The sequence below is a fragment of the Notothenia coriiceps genome, unplaced genomic scaffold (assembly GCF_000735185.1).
Source record: "Notothenia coriiceps isolate Sejong01 unplaced genomic scaffold, NC01 NC01_scaffold00036301, whole genome shotgun sequence".
NCBI lineage: Eukaryota > Metazoa > Chordata > Actinopteri > Perciformes > Nototheniidae > Notothenia > Notothenia coriiceps.
Window position 1 is genome coordinate 283,797 of NW_011369002.1, and position 21,893 is coordinate 305,689.

At 39.7% G+C, this 21,893-nt stretch overlaps 1 protein-coding gene across 1 annotated transcript in view; it reads right to left on the minus strand.

The window, feature by feature from the left end:
• Positions 1-2,453: 2,453 nt before the first annotated feature.
• LOC104963489 (shisa family member 6) overlaps positions 2,454-21,893 on the minus strand; it is a 43,149-nt gene continuing 23,709 nt past the window's right edge. Inside the window, exons 6-7 of the mRNA XM_010792084.1 lie at positions 21,447-21,514; positions 2,454-2,576 (exon numbers count right to left, since the gene is read on the minus strand). Of these exons, the coding sequence (XP_010790386.1) occupies positions 2,454-2,576; positions 21,447-21,514 (191 nt within the window). The remainder of the gene's footprint in view (positions 2,577-21,446; positions 21,515-21,893) is intronic.

Sequence of the window (21,893 nt, forward strand, 5' to 3'; positions counted from 1 at the left end):
TCACTAGAACAAGGATAAAGTGTACCAATTGTCTCAAAATATTTTTCATCTGGCTCCATTTGACACTAAAAGATGCTTCAGAAAGGAAAAAAGCCTGAACTTGAGAAAGAGAAGAGGGCAAATGGACCCGTTTGGGAACTCTTAAAATATGCCTTTAACTAGGGCAGCACACGAGGCTCGGGGGTGCCGCACGCTGCACGGCAAACCTGTTCATGCAGACGGAACACAAGTTACATAAAGCAACATGCGACACACTGCAGGATACACTAACTGGAGGCTCTGATACTGAAAAGGCAAAGTGAGGGCCTGCAAGTGATTAGGATTGAAATGTCATCATCTCACCTGCTGCGTGGCGACTGCAATAACTGCATGGGGATTAACTGCGGAGCTTCTACTTTAAATTTTAGCACTGCCAGCGAAGAAACTTCTTCAATCGGGGTGCTTTAAAACAACCCAATGGAGCGACATTGGTTAAAGATTCATGGGCTGCATATTCACAGCCATCCGCTTCACTGATGAGGTCTATAGTGAGGGATTAGGGGAGTCTGCATATTGTTAAAAGTAAATTGGTGCCTTTCAATTCTCGCAGCATTACCAGTCTTTCCTGCACCTTATAATGAATTCCAGTAATGAACTGGCTTTATAAAAGAGAGCACAATACAAACGTGTTGTACAATGCAGACCACATTTGTCACCATTACAGTCAATATTTGGTGCCACAAGATGAATGTGGCTCTGGGGAACATGAAAGAAGCCTGGTGTAATCTAACGTGAGTCATGATGGTCTCTGTGGCTTTAATATGCCCCGGTAATGGTCTGCACTAAACACTGAAACACCATTGCTGGACCGCTGTTAAAGCAATAATATACTTTAAGAAGAACAACAATCAAACAACTAAGGCAATAACACAGCAAAAAGATGATTGTGCTCCAATTGAGTTCTTACTTTTGAGTTTAGTTTAATATTTCAAAGGCATGACTCACCCAAATATTAACGAAAATATAAGCTCCTTTTATTTGTCCTGGATAACTCTGGTGAATGGGCTTAATATGGAATCAATTCAAATAATTGCGACTTTAAATGTGATTATTCTTAATCAGTAATGCAATTGTTTTTATTCAGTAACCGAATCATTTCCAAAGGTGTTCAGCCAACTAAAAACAAATGATAGAATTATGTCTTCCATTAACTTAATATTACCCTAAATGTGGTTACATTGCAAAGACGGTTCTCTAAGGGAAAGGAAGGGCACCTATTAGTCTTGAAAACTGAAATGCATCAAATGGCCCCTCAGACGGAGCCTTCACCATAGACCAGCATGTTAAAATGCCCAACTATACAGCAGAACATGTTTTACAGGCTGGTGTAATAAAGCATTTTTGTGTTTATTTAATCTCCCAATAAGAGATTGCTATACAAATTATATGAAGGCTTAACTCACTGAGTATCAGCCTGCTTTTTCTCTGAATGCTGTATGATTATATTAAGACTGAAATATGTATTTAAACCCAACACTGTTTGAATCAGATAGAAGTATGAACTCATGCAGCACTCTTTAAAACAAATTCAATTTCAATTTCTTTGGAAACACAGAAGTCAAACGTGCAATTTAATTATTGACATTGCTCCACTTTGGTGTTGACTAGCCAAGTTGGCTTTGTGAATAGACTGTGTAAGAGAAATGGCTATTGTCTCATCCATTGAATTGTTGATGGAGTCTTGATTTAGCTGTTTTTGGCTGCATCTATCTTTGTTTTTTGGTACCAGAAATAAAAGACGGTGGAGCTATGTACAACCAAACAAGTAAACAAGTCGGAAATGTTACAAATATTTTTCAGGAACTAAAACAAATTGTGAATACATTTATAGCTCTAAGACGAAAACACGAACAACAGACAGGACAATATACTGGTAGTAACCTGTCAATCACAAGGTAGCCACGCCCTAAATCCAACACTGCTCTATTGTCTATTGAGACAAAAAGTCATCAGGAAAATCTTTACTAGAGATAATAATATAAAAATAAGAAGTGGTGTCGTTTTTTCATAGACTTCTATACAATTAGGCTCCTTATTTCCAGATAGAGTTTGGTCCAGCTTCAACCCCCAGATTAGGATCAGCTCAGCTTTTATTCATTATGAGTGTACTTTACTTGGGTTTCAAGAAGTCAAGAACATGTAATGCCCCTTAACCCAGAGGTAAGGGGAATGTTTTCACATACTAAACCTTTTCAGCCAGCAGGACTCTGAGACTCAGAGGACAACAGCTTGCTCAGTGATTCACACTGTAACTTTTGATTTATTTCCCCCTGACCGGGTAAATCCAGTCACAAACAACCTTAAACTATCTGAGCGTGAAGCATTTATTTTCTCCTGCAGTGTTCAGGGAACTGTCCTAACCTCCCAACCTGTTTTTTTTTATTTTTATATCCCCACTCTTGTATGCTTCGGCTTCATAAGAATGTGACAGCCACTCCTGACAGGAAGCTTGTCAACAGACTGAGGGCGAACGCCTGGGGGGCGCTCAGCGTCTGCAGCGGGGTCCGGAGCATTAGCATGCGAAGGATGAACGAGGCCTATGTCCACACTCACACTGTGTACGAGCATCATATCTAACCTCCCTCCAGCTCCTAGCACCACAGGCTACAAGATGTACAAGAGCTATGTTGCCATGGCTACCACATACAGACCAGCATGGCAACTCTTCTCATGAAGTGTAAAGCTGTGTTTGATTATTACTGTATGTGGTCTTCAATCCTTGGGTTTACCCATACTGATGCATATCATGTTGTGCAAGCATTTTTGTTCCAGATATTTGGAGCATAATAACTCAAATCTGCTTCTCTATGTTTAGTTCTGACTCTGGGGACAGAAAGCAGACCAGAAGACCTGAGAGTTCTGGATGGTTCATAATTTAGCAATAGATCAGAAATGTATTTTGGGCCTAAACCATTCAATGCTTTATAAACCAGCAGCAGTATTTTGAAATCAATTATTTGACAGACAGGAAGCCAGTTTAAAGACTCCAGAACTGCGTTTTGTGATGTGATCCACTTTCTTAGTGTCAGTGAGGACTCGAGCAGCGGCGTTCTGAATCAATTTTTTAGTGAGACATGTAAAGACACCATTACAGTAGTCCAGTCTTCTGAAGATAAAAGCATGGATAAGTTTTTCCGAATCCTGCTGTGACATTATTCTTTTAATCCTCGATATATTCTTTAGGTGATAGTAGGCTGATTTAGTAATTGTTTTAATGTGAACCTCAGGTCAGAGTCCATGACTACACCTAGATTTCTGGCTCTGTTGTTCTTAACATTGCCGACTGAAGCTCAGCGCTAACTTTTATACGTTCTGCCTTTGCTCCAAAAACCATTACCTCAGTTTTATCTTTGTTTAATTGGAGAAAGTTCTGACACATCCAGTCATTGATTTGTTCAATGCACTTACTCAGTGTTTGAATTGGAGAATAGTGTCCTGGTGAAATTGTTACGTAAATGTGTGTGTCATCCGCATAGCTATGGTAACTTATTTTGTTGTTTTTCATTATCTGAGCCAGTGTTAGTATGTAGACGTTAAAGAGAAGAGGCCCCAAGATGGAGCCTTGAGGTACCCCACATGTCATATTTGTCAACTCAGATGTTTATTTACCTATATAAACAACGTTTTCCCTGTCCTTTAAGTAGGATTCAAACCAATTTAGAACTGTTGCCGAAAGTCCCATCCAGTTTTCTAGTCGGTCTAGTAATATGTTGTGGTCAATAGTGTCAAACGCAGGACTGAGATCTAATAATAATAACACTGAAGTTCTGCCACTGTCTTTGTTTAAGTGGATGTCATTGAAGACCTTTACAAGAGCAGTCTCAGTGCTCTACGCGATCAACCCATCACAACAGAGTCGGGCTCTGTTAAAGCACTTTTTGAACATTAAAGTCACAGTAGGGGCACAAAATACAAATATGAAACTTGAAAATGAGCATAATGTTTCATTCCATTTTATTTTCCACATTTCAGAACATTTTAACATCCAAATCTTTGTCTGTAAAGCACTTTGAAGTGAATTTGGTTTCCTAGAAAGGTGCTAAATAAATAAATGTTGATTGATTTCCATGTTATTATTTTAAAGAATATAATAAGAGGCAGGTATAAGCTAGAAATAGTTAGAAATAGTTTTGAACAAGACCAGAAAGTTGAGGCTACATTTAGAAATAATGATGAAGAAGAATTCGATATTGGGAAATTAAACATTTAATACAGGAGACAGCAGAGTACACGTACAATAAGGATCTGAGTTATACATTCAGTGTGGTTATCCAAGCTAAAAGTAGGCCATGAATCCCAACTAAAGAGCATGTCATTTTCTGAAATTAACATCGTCAGTGCAAAGGCCAGCAAAGCAGGGACACACCTCTGTGCTCACTCTGCATAATGTCAAGGAGGTCAAGTGTTAAATATGCTGCCTCTCTGAGTTAATTTCATTTTCCCTGTCTTCTCCTCTCTCTGATCTACTCAGCATCGCTCTGCCTGTCTGTGTTATTAAGCCTTTTTTTCCCTTCTTGTGACATTTTAATTGCAGAGGACAAATATTGCCAGTGCAAAATCAGTTAGCACATGTCACAACTCATTTTAATCATGAACGCAAGTACATCAAAGTCATCTTTACATTAAATATGAATGAATCTAGACATTATAGCAGCAGGTGTTGTGTCTTCTAAGATTTAAAGGAATGAAAGACAATTAAAAGCTGCAGGTGGAGAACATTTTTCTTGCACACACGTGAGTCTCTAACGCAAAATGAGTGTTTAGCTGATCCAGTAAAGCCCAGCAGAGACTCTGTTAACTTCTCTAATCCCTATTCAAATATAATGTAATCATTCGGTGCCACTTTTGTTTTGAGCTGCGTGTACACCAGTTGTTTGCCAAAGTGTTCCTCCACTGAAATCTAATGAACTCTTCATAAATGTGACTTTTCATTTAGATCCCCGTTGACTGCTCAGCTAATTGCATTTCCCTGCAAACACATCAGCTGCAAACAGTAAAACTATTGTGTGACGTGGGGGTTAAGGAAACCTCTGTGAATGTGTTATTAGAAATGCCTCAATCACTTTGCATCTCATTAAAATCTAGTGTGATTTGTTTCAAATGCACATTAGAGCCTAGGATGATACAACAACTGATTTAACAGTAACTATAACACCATACAGTTTGATTAAATGTGCATGAACACTAATTTCTAATGGTATATCTTGGTAAATAAGGAATGCTACAAGGAATAGTCTATTTATGGAGCTGTGTCTAGATTGTCCCCACAGTTTCATATAAAGGGTTAACATGAAGGAAAGCAAAGAAGTCTACACGACAACATTTGACGTAGTAAGAAAGAACAATGTGTAACCTGAAAGACACGCAGTTGGTGTTTGAAATTCTTATTCTCGTGGCTACAGGAGACACAAAAAAAGTATAATCGTTCTGCAGAGAGTCTTTTTTAATGTATCTTGCAGAAGGTTTACATAGTTTAAGGATCATGAGAGTCAGCTATATTATGCCTTTTTATTAATCCTATCTACTGCATTACTGGATGTTTTTCCTCATTGTAAAAAAAAATGTCCTTCCCAAATGGAGGATAATAACAGATGGAGGGACTCAATCATTACACCAGGTACTTTGTTCTAAACAATTCCAATCCAAAAAACGAATATGTGATTGTGAGACTGACCGTTGAGCGGCCCGACCAAGCAAGCAGAGGCAGAGAATCCAAAAATATAACCCGACGGGCCATTTATTAAATGATCAACCCAATGTTAGATCACACACAATGACACAGCCACAATAAACTGCTCACGTGCCCAGCCTGCGGCCACCAGCAGCTCACACACACTGACTCCAGCACAACAATAGACAGCACTTAAATACACAGAAGAATCAAACACAGGTGAGGGAAAACAATTAGACACAGGTGAGGGGGGAGGGACAACCCAGGGCCCCAGGTGCGCACAATCACCCGGCCCAAAACCATCATTCCGAAGAGACGCAGTTCCCTGCGTCAGAGTGATCAAATAAAAAAATAAGAAATCCACTATAATCATTATGACTATTAGAACATTTTCAAAAAGATTACCAGGAATGTTCAACCTGCATTGGTGTGGTTTTAGAGTTTTAAAGCCAGAATGACATGGTGGTTTTTGTTGTGCACCATCTCATTTAAGCTGTCAATGTTCAACACCAGTGAGCTGAATTTAAAGCAACAGCAGTACTAATTTAAATATAGTAGTTTAAACTTGTCACTAAAGTTCCCACTTGTCACCAGCCAAAAGTTGGTGAAGTCCAACATCACGTCTTATTTCTTTAAAAAGAACACTCATTACCCAGCGTGCTGCACCCTATTCTCCCCCTCATGAATGAAAGTCATTTAAAGGCCAAGGTTATCAAAGAGCCCCAGTGATCATCTGCATTCAACCAGGCTGTAGCAGGAAGAGCAATTCAGGTTTTCTAACATCGCAAAATACAAAGTGATGGTGTCAACGAGAGGAGACAGCATCTGTGCACAGCGTACAAGCCCCGAAGGACTACTGGGATGTTCGGGGAGAAAACATTCTTTAAACAAAACATAATGGATGCAACAGCAATAACAAGGGGAGAGAAACACTGAAGGATAAGTCTGGTTATGGGACTGGGCGATATGGCCAAAATTTAAATATTTCAATACCTTCATTTATCATAATAAAGCATGTTTAATTATGATTCAATTAATACAAAAAAGAAAGCTCTATATGCAATAATCACATGGTAATGCCTGTTTTTAATACTCCACACAAGTGCAAGTGTACATTATTATACATATAAAATAAATGGATATACAGTAGGTCTAGCCTATATTGGGATAAAAACTGAAAAATATATACAAGAAATCTTTTTGAAGATATATAATACATTATTGCCCAGTTGTAAGCCTGATACTGAAACATTTGAACACTTGTCTGCATAAGCAAGTTGTGGTACTTTATTTTAACTTAACAGAAAATCTAAAGTATTTTGGTTGTGCTTTAAACTTGAGGCGCTCTAGAAAACTCAACTGATAACATGTTTGACAGTGGCATCAAAGGTGTCCATACAAAAATGCTGAGGGGCCATTTGTTATTACAGACTTTGTTGCGAAACTTTCAAATGTTGGACCAGACAGAAGATATTTTCAACACACATCAGAGCTAATATCATAATCAGTTTAGATAGTAAACAATGTAATGTATGTTATTGAATAATATGACTGACTCAAGGTGCTGCTAGACATCTTTCTACATAATCAAACGTTATTGGAAAAAGCATCAAATCTGTCAGACTTGTTTCACCTCTTGGCTTTATGATTGATAGTGTTGTCCCCCAGTAATGATGCAGTTTCTAAATAAAAGTGCAGAAATGACAAATTAAGTTACTTTGACTAAACCAATAGCAAAAATAACAGCAGTACATTTTAAAACTAAGCTTCTTTGCTGACAAAAAAACCCACCAAAATGCCATCCAAGTCCTCCCAAGAGAATTTCGTAGAACTGTCCACCCAGTAAAGATGATTAAGGTGCCAGATTTCCTGTCACATGTTGTGGCAAACTTCTCCTGGGTCAATCTCTTGGTGATTAAAGGTGCTGTGAAACCCTGAGGAGGAGTTATTGCTGCTGTGTGGAGTGGCAGCTTGCTAATGATCTCAGTGGGAAAACTTGATGAGTTAAAAGGCGGCTAATAACGTATGGACGCTGTTAAGCTGCCCCTCTGTGACCTCGGGCCACTCAGGTCAGATCTCAGCTCCTCTGAAATGCAAACAGTCCAGAGACCTGTTGCACTTCCTGCTGGTTGGCATGAAAGATTGAGCAGAGTGTGATTTGCTTCATTTTTAGGCAAGTTAGTTTGGAATACTTTCTTGTTGACTTCTCTCCGGTCAACAGACTTGTAGCGATACACTTTCATACATTTTATGAACATAAAATCTAAATATTTTAAAGAGGCCCTATTATGCTTAGGGGGTTTTCTCTTTCCTGAAGGGTGTCTTGTAGGTTTTTATGCATGTAAATAAGTTCCATCCAGAGGGAGTTTCTCTCCCAGACACTCCACCAAACGCCTCTATTGGACTCCTTTGTTTTCTTCCCTAACATATGCCCCTTTCACACCAACATGCTTCCAGGGCCGGTCCGGAGCTGGAGCTTGAAAAGCACAGTTTTTTTCCTGTTCACACCGCAGCGGAGCCGTCTCTAAGCTCCGGAATCCGGTTCGTTTAAAGCACCAAAAAGTTGTCGGTCTAGAAAGCAAGCACCACACACGTCACGCTTACGTCGGAGGCAGGGGCAGGGGCATCAGTTTTAATGTTATACCATAGTAATTAATGCTGCAAAGCTGGGTATTTTGAGCTTGACGCATGCAGAGGCTAACAACAGCTAGATCTAACGCCATCGAATAGGATGTATATTTACCTTCTTTCTCCTACGGAATCGTCGTTGAAGTTGATGATGATGATTGTAAAGAACTTTTGAATGTAGCATGTAACGACTGTAAAGTTGGTAGTAAAGTCGTCCCATTTCTTCCATTTCGTTTCGACAGAGCAAAACCAAAACGAGTAGCGCTTCAATACAATCTGTCATTGTTGTTGTTGTTGTCAGTGTGAGCTGTGAGGGGTTTCCGCGCGGTTTGGCTTTATGAAGCAGGCACGCAAACGGTTACGTCATGACACAAACGATGACGCAATGACGCAGCGCCAGTCAGGCTTTGAGCGGTGTGAACAGAGCGGGAGCTGAATTGAAGAACCGGTTCCGAACCAGAAAAGCTCTAGCACGGAGATAGAACGGGAAAAGCCTTGGTGTGAAAGGGGCAATAGTGACATCACTATGTAACACTTGTGCTTCATTTTGCTACAGTTCCACATGATGTTTGTCAAGCCATCTTTAAGTGGTTATCCAATCACAACAGAGCTTGCCAGATAACCACTGAGAGCAAACTGGGCTCTGGTTTCTGACAGAGGGTGAAAAGAGGTGCGGTATGAGACAAAAAATCCCTTTTTGAACATTAAAGCATGTAAACATGTCACAGTAGAGACAAACATTTCAAAAAATTTACCTAAACATGAGCAGAATATGTCCTCTTTAACTCACTGCTTGTTTTTGGAACATGTTGTCCTGATTAACGTTTGCATCAAGAGTGAAAGGACAGGAAGTGTCACAGGTTGTACAGATTGTAAAGCCCTCTGGAATGATGGCTCTGGATGTATAAATACACTTGTCTACACAAAGGAGTCCTGAACTAAACAAGATTAATCTCAAACACCTGGGCTGGCCCTTGTTAGTGAGAGGACCCGCACACGGCTCCTACAGGCTGCAGCACATTAAGCTCTCACTGGGAAGGAAAAAAGGAGGAAAATAAGCAAAACAAAGACAATGAAAGGAAAAACTTAATAGAACAATATGCAACAGAGACCTACTTTAATATGTTATCTCACATTGGAAGGTAATGCCCAATCTTTCACATATGATAATAGGGCATCTTGAGTATCTGGACTCCCCTTTCACAAGATTGTTTCAAGATAAAAATAAATAATTAACATAAATAATTGTGCAGAAATATTCAGCATTTGTCAAATTTTTAATACACCCGTCTTAATGCCACAAACATTTTTAAACAAATCATACAAAACTGACAATCTCTAGCAAAAAATGTGTTCATTTTTGGTGTTTGCTTTTGTTTCTGACATAAGTCTCTGTCATTTGTGTTCTTATGTATTTTATGCTTAAATTAAACTGTCCAAATAAACCACTTTTCTCCACTGACAGATTAGACTGAAATTAATACTAATCTTTCTTTCAGAAATCATACAATTCAGCGCAATAATAAATCAAGGACTTTTCCATTTGTGTGAAAATGTATTTGCCGATAGATTGAAGGGCACTTTAGGACTAGAACAAACTGTCTCTTTAGGATAACAGAAGACTGGATTAAATGCAGAGTTTTTTTCTCCTTTCTTATCCACTCTGTTCTCAGTGCTTTTCACACCCCTGTTTGACATTCAGACAGTCTGTTGGCATGAGAAAAACAACAAAAGGGATGAATTACTTATCGGCAAAATGGCTCCAAATGCAAAGCACCCTCTATAGATATCTTAAGTAATTAGTTTTATGACAAACTGAGCTCATTTTTTGTGAATCCATTCATTCTTTTGGGGTACTTAAATCTGGATGTGTTTCTTGGAAGAACTAACAAGACAAGCACTCTGAGCTGGATCAAGGCTCTGCTCAGGCCATCCAATTATCAAATAAAAACAGAAAAATTGTCCTCTAAACATCACGCTGAAACCTTGACAACAGAGCAAAATCCTTCAAGTCTGAGTGTAAGGAAATGGCGGAGGTTGAAAGAAAAGAAAAGTCCAAGGCCTGATTTCTATTAAACAAAGGTCATAGTTTCTTTTTCATTTTGGCAGCTGGCTTTGTCCAAACACTGCAGATGACATGTTTTATACGGAGAACGTGCCTTTGAATCGTCACCTTGCAATCGACCGATAGCACATGGGCAGATAGCATAGATGCTGCAGATGGTTGATGTGTTTTCATGACCGGTTTCAATTTGCACAGTGTCTGGTTTCTCTGCCGCTGCCTCCGAGTCTGCTCTACCATTTGTTTGTTTTCATCCTCAGCCCTTCTGAAGGATAAATTACAAACCGATAAAGGTGCGTTTTGCATCCAATCTCCCCAATACAATGCCGCCGCCTCCAGTAATGAGGTAATTATTATGCATATCACAGATATCAAGAGGAATGAGCTTAAAAGCTTACACGTTTAATTGATTAAGGCCAGCAGGCAGCCACAGCGCTTTGTTACAAAGAAGGCTGTTTTTCCGTATTTGTGGGACATACTCAAAGAGTTCTAATTAAATATCACTATAATCTGACGTCTATAAATAAATGAACGTCATGCTGAGGTTTAACCCGGCTACATGGTGTTGTGTGACAGCTGAAGAAAACGATAAAAACTGTGTTTGAGGACAAACTGCAGATAATTTGTGGCATAACATAAATCCCAATAATGTGAGATGCATTAAGTGTCTCACTATTTATGCCAAAAACATTATGTATTACTTCAATAGCAATATCAAATCTTTCAATTCTAGTTGCATCATTTAGATTTCTTCCCGTTATTCAATAGTTTGTATTTTATGAGATATAACACAACATATTTCTTCCAGATTATCTGTTTTTGGCATATCACAAATGCATTTCTTATCAGTCCGTGCAAATCCACTGAGGAAGGTTGTTGGGGTGAATGGTTGGGTGAAACACAGGACGGTCATTTTAGTTTCCTACTGTGAGATACATAACATAACATACTTATTTTAAGCAAAACCATGATCTTCTTATAAACATTAACAACTTCTCTTGTTGTAACCATGTTGTTTTGCTATATTTACCCCCCATGTAATCCTTCCATAGCCATGTCAGCATCCCTAATCCAAGTGTAATTTAGAGTGCAGATCGATTGAATGGTAGCATCATTTTGTGGACAGTGCACAATTGTTTTTAATGCAAAGTTTTACAAGCTAAATAGTCAAACACTAATGTTTATTGTCAACATTAGCAAACCCAAAAGACTTGTTTCATTTTGGACATGACTTGCAACTTGTACCGAAATACTTTAGACTTTATTTGGATATATGTTTTTAGACTTGATTTGGACATTAGTAATGACTATTCCTCGAAGACTTTGAGACTTGGATTAGTGCTTCTTTGGAAGTGACTAGAGTCTTGACAAGGACTTGCTGCACAACCTCTTGTATTACATTTTTAGTATGAATCCATATCAGTGTGATGGAAACTTCTGAAGCAATGGAGTCAGGACTCAGAGACACACGAGGAGAGCAGGAACTTTGATGGCAAACATTGGTGGTTTATTTGGAGCTTCGGCCGGATAATTCACAAGACATGTTGTGTGCCACGAGATGACACAGTGGATGCCAAACCAATTCTAAAGAACTCTTCTGTAGTTCGAGGTTTTAACTAGCTCGGAGTGTAATAATCAACATTCTTCCTCAGCGAGACGAAACAATTATGGCCCCAGAATCTAACTAGAGCTCTCGTCCATAGAAAAGAATGTGCGCCAGGGAACCTACGTTCCTGAACAATAATCTCATGGCAGCTTGTGCTCTGTCATAGCCTCAACAATGCGCCCAAGCTCTAAGAGAGCAAGCAGCAATACCCAAGGCCATAGACCTGTGCCATGGGAAAGGAGACAGTGAGAGGAGAAAACTATGAACTGTGACAAAGGTTGAATACCTAAGCAAATTATTCCCTAACATTCAGAATATAATTGTTATAACTGTTTTCAGCTTTGTAAAATAAAATAAATATAACTGTTATAACTGTTTTCAGCTTTGTAAAATAAAATAAATTGAAAATGTTTTTAGAAATGCTGACAGTATCTCTGAGCAGTGGAAGGTGGAGTGGACATAATGCCAGGCTTGTATAACATTTGTAATAAAATAAAATATACATTTGTGACAACCTTTTGGTAGCAAACCAATGGATTCCTATCTTTTTGGAGCAGCGTTATAATTGAGCTGACCTGAACCATTTTACCAACAGGCTCTTTGTCACGTACGCAGTGTTTCCTCCACCTGAGCAGCAGCAGGAGCAGAGTCTTGGAAGCCCTGCTGCTCTCTGTGGTGCAGTGTGACCTGGATGAGAGCTGGAGGATACTTATCTAATGTGGGGCAGCGCAGATTGCATTGTATCCACGGGGCCGGGGAGCGCAGTGCTGGGAAACTTCAGGGACTCAATCTGCTTTAAGAAGATAGAGATGGCCTACTCTCCTCACTCTGAGAGCCTCCGGTTTGTTCGGCTCTGCCTCTGGTCGGAGGCCAAAAGGAAAATGAGAGGAAAGTAATTGATTCATCTACTCCCTACTGATTACATTTCATCAGACTGAGACTCTTAGATGACAAGACTTTGAAGCAGGGAGCCAGATGTTGCCTAGCCGGAATTATAGCCCTTTGCTTTAGCCTCTATGGCAATGAGTAAAACACTTTAAAAGCACCTGTAAATAGTTAGTCTTAGAGTAAAATGTTACTTTTGACTCTGTTAAACATGATGTATTCTCTCCACCTGTGTAGGTCCTCGATAGTGAGTATCTGCACTTGGAGGAGTATAAAAACACCATCAAAAGCCTTACTAAAATAAGCACATAAGAAAGTAGTACGTGCTCCAGAAGTAGAAATGATCTTCACTGCATTGTTTTTGAATGTGCAGAAACCAAATAGCAATATAAGGTGCTTGCATAGCCTCAGTCTGTGTATTTTTTTCTTAAAGTCTTCATTATTCCAAATAGTCTATGATAACTAAACAAACAGGCATTAAGCATTAATCCGAGGTTAAACCTGCCTGCTGGGGGGATTTAGTTTAAACCATTATTTATACCCTGAGTAACTCTGATCTTCATTAGGGCGATCTGACCAAATGCTTTAGGGTTGAGACATCTGAGGCATTCAATATACTTGAGGCATGTCTAATGGTAAACATGTTTACACCAGTGTGTCCTTGAAAGCATAAGTCCGGAACCTCTGCATAACTACACCAAGTAGGATAAAGTTGGACACAACAAACAGTTTGGACAATACAATTTCACTTCAGTTTTGTCTTCCAATTAGTATTTATGTATATATGTATGTATACTGTACATAATACCTTGTTAATTCAACATGTACATTTTCTACTTTCTTGTTTATTTCTAGTCTTTGAATTTTTATTGTACAATGCCATGTCTCTTTTATGCTGCTACAACGCAAACATTTCTCAAATTGGGATCAATAAAGTATTATCTTATCTTATCTCTTATGCCTGGAGGTTAACATTTCAGGGTGAGGTTTAGGGTTAGTTTTAGGTACTTTTTCACCTTTCTTGCCATCTTTGACTTCTTTTTGGCAATGTCACCCATTGTAATATTATTATTAAGAGAGAAATGATGGCCAAACTACTTTTAGAACAATTGACCTAATTGTCAAAAAATAGAAAAACTGGATGGAACCCGTTCTGGATCTTGGCTAACTCGGCTTAAACCCTGGCCAGAAAACGTATCTTGAACACAGAATCAAAAACGACAGCATAGGGATGAATCTGTGAACAAATCCGAACAAATCTCTACAAAATAATGCCTCTAACAATAGCCAAAAGCGTGACAGCACGTATTCACACACTCTGCAGCAATGACCCGCCAGTCAAGTGAAGCTCAGCCACGTCCGGAGACATCTTGTCGAGGCAGCTGACCACGGATCCAGTCAGTGCCTCAGGGCTCGGCTGTTTCTTTGTCGTGAGCTAATGTAAACGCGGATGCACACTCGCCTCCTCGGGCCGGATGCTGGTCTCTACCCCTCGGATCACAAGTTCAATTAATTTCACAGTTGGCAGCACCCACAGTCATTTCGCCAGGGCCTGTTGTCTGGAACTGGAGTGAAATGGGAAGAATATGATGCATCCCGAGCCACAGCCGCTCCATTTCCTCCTCTCCTCCATCCCCCTTCCACCCATGAAGGCTCCACTCGCCCGGAGCCACATTTGATCTGATAGGGCCACAGCTCTGCAGCATATTAAAGCTCACATCATAATGATAAGGCAGAGATGAGACGGCCGCATGCATCATTACTGCTCCATAAAGACATCTCTTTTCCATCTTGTTCAAAATAAAGAAGTTAAAGATTTATCTGAATTCATTAAAGATCTGAGCTAATTGACCGTCTGTAGATCGATCGGTGGACGTCGTCTCGAATAAATAAAACGGTAAGTTATTTCAGACATAACCCGAAGTCAATTACAGCTCCACATGACTGAGTAAAATTAATAAAATCTCCGATTGATATTGGCTGAGTCTGACACCGATTTGTGATGGGAACATTTTCCAACTCATAAACTGGAATGGCAGCACTCCAAAAGCCCAAAACAACTCAATACTCCGGTCTCAGTTTAGCATTTTATTTCACGAGCTTATGTTTTTTATGAGATCAGAATTGAGGCACCGCAGGGGTGGTACACCCTCTGATTAGGCAATCATCCACAGGTGCGTGGGTGAGGTACTGACTTACAATGACAGATTTAAACCACAACACCAGTTTTTCAGTGAAGGGAGTACAATTTCGCGTTCCATCAGTAAAGTAAACATTGCAAAATGAATGTTCTAATATATATGCAGTTAAACAAACAACAACTTTAAACACCACTTTACAATCTTTGTCATGAATTAAATCATGTCAGGCTTTGTTTTCCAGATTGTCAGTGATGTTGTTTATACATACATTTAGAAGTTAGAGAGCTGAATTGTATCCTGGATCTGTCAGATTCACTGACCTGATTAGGTATTTTAGCAATTTGGCAAAAGTTTTAAAAACTCCTAATCTTATTATACAGCTGGACTTTTTTAAAATATTTACCCTCCAATGTCATCAAAACTGGCAAGCCACAGCTGTTGGTCATACCCAGTGCACTGGCAGGGTGTGGCAACACACTACTGACAAAAGTGCAACAAATGAAATCTTTGAATAACCCTGCCAATGTGTCGTCAGCACATTGCAGAAAGTGAGGAGAAAGATTTAAAATAGAAACTCTGACTAGTGAGATTTATTCCAGATTTAGCAACTGATTAGCTTTATAATTGCAAAAAAGGGGATATCAAAATATAACATTTCCAGTGGATTAAACATTGGAAGACAGAAATATTTGTTAATAATGCCAAAATCTAACACAAACACAGGAATTAGGTGAGCGGTGGGGCATAAAGTAAAGCGGTGGGTGTCTAAATCCAATACCAGAGCCCAGAGGAAGCCTACAGAGAGCTGACATCTCCATCCAAAACCTTTTGTACTGTGAGGCAAGAGAGCAGCTGTGGGCTGCAGACGGAGCTCTGCGGAACGCACTTATAATAATACCTAATGCTGATGGCGCTCCGCAAACTACATTACACTCTGTGATGAATGAGAGGGAAAAGGGTAAATATTATAATGAACCATGATGCATTCCTGCAGGCACTCAGCTGGCGTCGGCTCTTAATGAGCGCCAAAGAAAAGTGGCCACACTGCTTGTTGAAACATCTCTGATAGATGTTACACATTATGGGACGAAAAAGGCCCCCATTAAAAATATCCAAAGATTCCAATTCAACTAGCTACCCTTCCCCTTTTCTATATTTTCTTTTCACCATTTTCTTTTTGACACTCTATCGGATAGGGAGGTGTTTTTACAAAGAGAACACACACGGGAAGGCACTAATCAGAGGATCACTCAGCTTTTACACCTATGTCTTACTCCTTGTCACAGATCTGCACATCAGTGAGCCTGCAATCTCTGATCTTTCCTTCACAGCATGGTGCTGTACGGATGCAGAATGTTGTATTGGTACATGCAAGGGCTCCTTTACATCTTTGGCTTTTAAAGAGCTAGATTTATGAATGAAGCTTGGTGTGTGTAGGATGCCTCACTCGAGCGATTGCAGTTCTGCCTGAAGGGTCGCATAACTCGTGGGAGTAAGATTTTCCGTTTACAGAAAACATTCAGAGACAGTGACTAACCACGCAATTACTGGAGAAGACTCCGGCGGTGTCGTCCACCTGCAGATAAGTTGCATTTGTAATTTCTGATGCCATTTTACATACAATTACCAGACATTTGTGCCTGTAGTGAGAGCCGCTGGCAATTTGAAACTCGAGCAGGAGACGAGAGGAGTGGAGGAGAGTGGGAGGCTTGACGTGGAACGAAAACCACATCTCTTCCCAACTGGGCGCTCATTTGTCTTCACAGCAGTTTTCTGTCTCTATGATGAGCTCATTGTGCCTTTGCAAAGTCCTTTGTGTGGTGTGTGTGAATGCATTCTGATTGTAGATTTATGAGCAGTAAAGATTAGATTGTTGTCATTGTGCATACAGCAAGTAGGCATCCTCCTCTAGGTATAAAAAGTGAATTCAACCTTAATTATGTTGCATGCATAGCAGGGTCTGACTCCACTGTTAGCAAATAGAAGTCCAATTGTATAGAAGTCTATGAAAAATTACCATATTTCTCAATACATTTTCTACCTCAGTTAACATTTTGTGGATCAGTTTAGTATCTAAATCACTAGTTTTTCCATACAGCATGAGCTTCATTTAGTAAATGGTTTTCCACTTTAAGGTCAAATACATAATTAAGCAGGATATGCATTAGTGCGGGGCTACCTTCTGATTGACATGTGGGTACCACGATGTTGTCCGGATTGGAGGCTTTTATGTTTTAGCCTTACAATGTTAAGTCTTTTAAAGCGTCTTTTCAGTTCATGAAAATGAATTGTTAGATTTTAGTTGCGCAAAAACAATACTACCTTTAATATCTGCATGCAGTTCAGTGTTGTTGAAAAATATAAATCTTCAGTACTCATTCGTTTCTTCCTGGCTTATGATGAAGCTTTGCTAAACTTAAATTAAGGTTAGAGCGGGTGTTAGGTAAAAAGCTAAAACAGGGTCTTAAATTGCCGTTCAAATATTTTCTGTTGTCTTTCCGGTGAGTAACCTTTGGTTTAAACTTTTAGATGACAAATGATCAGTGTGCATACAGTATGTAGGTCTTCTGCGTCTAAGCGAGTGCAAGCGTTCAGAGATTGAGCCTGCATTGTTTTGCAAATTTGGACATTGTCCTTCACAACACTTCCATTAACATTCAGCCTCTTCCCGCAACTAAGGATTTTTCTCGTCCTTGGTTGTCAGCTATTTTTCTTGAATTATTCAATCCTCCTGGCAGCTTTCTGTTTTTAATGCAATCATTCCTCATTGTAAAGGGAGAAAACTTCCCTTATGACAAAACAACACTGCCTGGGGCCAGCCTGCCTACTGTAACAGAGCTAACTCCTTGCATACAAATACAAGCTGTCTTATTTTAAATATTGGTATTTGGTTGTGGCCTCTTTGGTGACAAGCATTTCCATGTCCAGCTCTGCCCTGTCCTTGCCCTCCACTCATAATTGCTATTGACAGGTGCAGCGCAGATAACGCTAATCTGCATCCTAACAGGATTTCACATGTCATAAAGTGCTTTCTCATCGCCGCCGCATTCAATTCACAACTTTGTTACGCTGCTAATAAGGTTTCACGGAGGCCCAGCCCCCGGCCTTCAGAGGGGAGGATGTGAAGGGGAGAATCACAGATCTGCTGCCGGAGCTCAGGTGAACGAACACTTATTGGCATGATGAGAGGAAAATATATCACTAAAATGCAGCAGTAATAGATTTAGTTAAAGGTTGCAAAAAACATTTACAGTTTGGGTTTGAAGACTACACATAGGTTACAAAAGTCTATCCTAAATAATATCGCTATATCACACTTGCTAGAGCTCTATGGCTAGAGCTCCAACAGATTGATATGCTAAGGGACGGGACATTTCCAACACATCTCTAAGCGGTTGACCAATCACACCAGAGCCGACCACCTAACCAATCAGAGCAGACTGGGCTCTGGTTTCAGACGGAGGGTGAAAAGAGGTGCTGCAGCACAGGCAGTATGATACAAATATAAACATTTTGAACATTAAAGCATGGAAACATAGAGTCACAGTAGAGGCTCAAGAAAGATATAAATCCTAAACCTGAAAAGTAGCATAAACGGTCCTCTTTAATACACTTTTGACTTGATGTGCTCTGTTGCTGCAACCTGCCAGCTAATAATATGTCCAGCAATTTGAGAATCACTTGTCCTCAGTGTTTCCTGACCTGACCTCCACCCCAACCTGCACACCTGCTTGTGCAGTATAAATACATTTGCATTGCTTTGCCTGCCATGGAAGCTTACATGGAACAAATGGCATGGCTTTTTTCATTTTAGTCAGGAGTCAAATCATATTCACCACTGCTACGTGATATTTGAATTCACTGGGATATTCAAATATATTCTGAAAAGCTTGACACAAATATATACGGATACTATATGTGGTGGCCTTGATAGGAAAGTGGAAGAAGGACAATATTAATTTCCAATTTCAGATAAAGAATGTTTGGAAGAGGTAAGTGTTGCTTTAACGTGAGATAGCAAAGTTTGACATGTCATCCGGTCAGCTATTCAGACGTGATTTCAGAGTACAAACATCAATACATAATGCATGAGGAATGGGTATATATGAAGAGGTGTTAAGAATCTGTATTTGTGTGTGTGTTATAATGTTTGAATCTTAGTATTCACTCTTTGCCATGAGGCAGGATGGCTTGTGGGATTCTCAGAGTGTGAGTTTCATCCAACCAACCTCATGACGTTCATTAGCCTCCTATTTAAAGGACATCCAGGCGAGATAAGTAGAGGAATCAATTCATATTGTGCTTTTGGCGGTTGCAGATCTGCGCGGTGCGAGAGGACGGTCGCCCTGCTGCTCTGAATAACGCTCAGAGAGAAAGAAGCGGAAATTAACACTTCGGTGACCGCTGTGCTGACTCAAAATGACCTGATAAAGACCAATCAGAGTCTGGAAGCTGCCTGAAAACCGCCCGGCGACAGAATGAAGGTTTGGAGTTGTCATGGATCACCAAGAGCATATATATATCATCCGTTTTTTAATCACCTTAGGCTCAAAAACAATATCACATGCTTAACCCATAAGATACATGAGGCATGAATCATATGTCTATGACGAGAAAGATCATTCATTTGTCAAAATAGATTTTTAAAAGAATCAGTGCAAACAAGAATTGCTTTGTATTTGTATTATTAAATGATGCTACTATTAATGATTACATACATGTTTAAAGGTCATACACACATGGTTCACCCACTCAATTGTGCTGCGTTCAAGTAAGTCAGTTACAAATTTGCCAGACATGCGGTGTTGTCTGCTAAGTACTCTGGTTTGACACCTGAGACTCCGGAACATTTACGGAAATGCCATCCCATCTATAGACCGCTTTTTAGCACTGTATCTATCAAAAAGTCACTCGCTGGCCCAAAAATAACTTTAATAAAATTCAGTTTGCCATGGTTTTGGTTTATATATGGCTCCCAAACAGCTTGGAGGTTGGACATTTTAAATTGATGAGATTATGAAAAATATGTAGATGTCTAGAATGCAGCATTAGACCGCAAAACAGCAACAAAAACGTAAAACATGTGCAGTTGTGCCTGGCCCCTCTTAAGTAATGTTAATTAAATGTGCAATATATTTCTTGATTAGATCGGTTATTATCGATATAAGATTTGCTTTAGCAGTATCGTTCAGCCCTGCATCAACATGACCTTCTTTGATAACTCTTGATTTCAATTCGACCCATGAGTAACTGAATGTATTGTGTCCCTTATTTGATTTCCCTTAAATCCACTTAAATGTAGCAAATGTATGCATTTATTCATAAGGTGTTCCGAGGGAACATGATTTGCTGTTCGAGCTGTTTCGGGCGATATTTTGGCAGTGTGCATGGGTAAAGACGCTATCTTTTGCTCAGAGACAAATGTTTTTAATGTGTTCTTCTTTAATAAGTGGATTTCCTATGGAAATTTAATTTCACAGTTGCCCAAAAACCTTTATGCAAATACACCAATTAGTGCTTGGAATAAATATACATAATTTTTTGAGCAGTGGCACAAATAAAATAAGTGGTTCATTTAACCTTGTCATCATCTGTTCCTTCAATCTCAGTGAAAAAGTTATTCAAGTCACTCCTGCTTGCTTTTCACTATTTTTGGAAAGAAAAACTTCTTCTGTAGTCGCATCTGATAGAGAGTTAGGTCAAAATGCCCGGCTTGACTAGATTTGTGTGTGTGTCTGGAGGAAGAGTTCACAGCTTGGTGGTGATCTGAGGGGGTAAAGCTTTCACTGCTGTTTCACTGTCTGATGCCTTGACTGTTGAGTCTGTTTCATCGTCTCAGAATATAAAGCTATACCCCATTGTTGCCCTATTCTTTGTTATTGGAGGTTGTGCTGCATGGATGTGGTCAGCTGTCAGGTGAACTGTGGTTTATAGGTTTAGTTAAGGCTTCACTTTTAGTTTATTATCCAGTGAAACAATTGATTTTACTATTGTAAAATACAGAATTAGTGGGTTGATAGACAGATATGAAAAAAAGGTGTAGGTGGTTTGATTATTTGCTTTAGTTACAGTCCAGTTCATCCCACTCTGTTTGGAGGTAGTTCCAAAGCATTCAATCAAGCATTAAAAAGCCCAAACCCCACAGGTATTAATGGACTTAAATAGCATTTGAGCCTGGGGATCCAACCTCCAACCCGAAAATTAAGTGGAGAATCCACTGCTGAGCCAAAGTCCCCCGCATCAATATAAAACACAAGGAAAAGAATAACTTCAGTTTGAGACATCCAAAGAAACAGCAGAAAGCTGGGAAAATTCGCTTTTTCTTTTTCAGCCTAAACACACCATTTGCTATCCTGGCTCCAAAAATAGTGAACTATTCCCCATTGATATCAGGACAGCTGAAAGTGTACATACCTTCCGTCGCATGGGTACCTTCAAGGACGACCATATTTCATAGTCTACGCTCCGCACACCGTGATATGCTGAAACATTAGACGGGATTTTAAGCAGCAGCATGAGAGAGCACTTGATCCAGAAAAAGACTGACTCACCACCTTTCGATCTCTTTAAATCAATATAAAACATTACAGTCAGGTTGGTAAACATGAGTGTGCAGTGTGGTGCTGATGTCACATTACATGATTTATTGATCTATGATTCTCAAGATCAAAGCTTCACGTTGCCGCTGCTCGTGTTCAGAGCCACTGACAGCAGCCTTAAAGATGGAGGCACATAAGGACTCGGTAATGGAGGCAAACTGGGCAAGTGATACCTACTTGGCACGCTTTTACTCCCCTCTATTTGCACTCAGCTACACGACCATGCACAGACACTCTGTAGGCCTGCAGGGATTACGGGGGG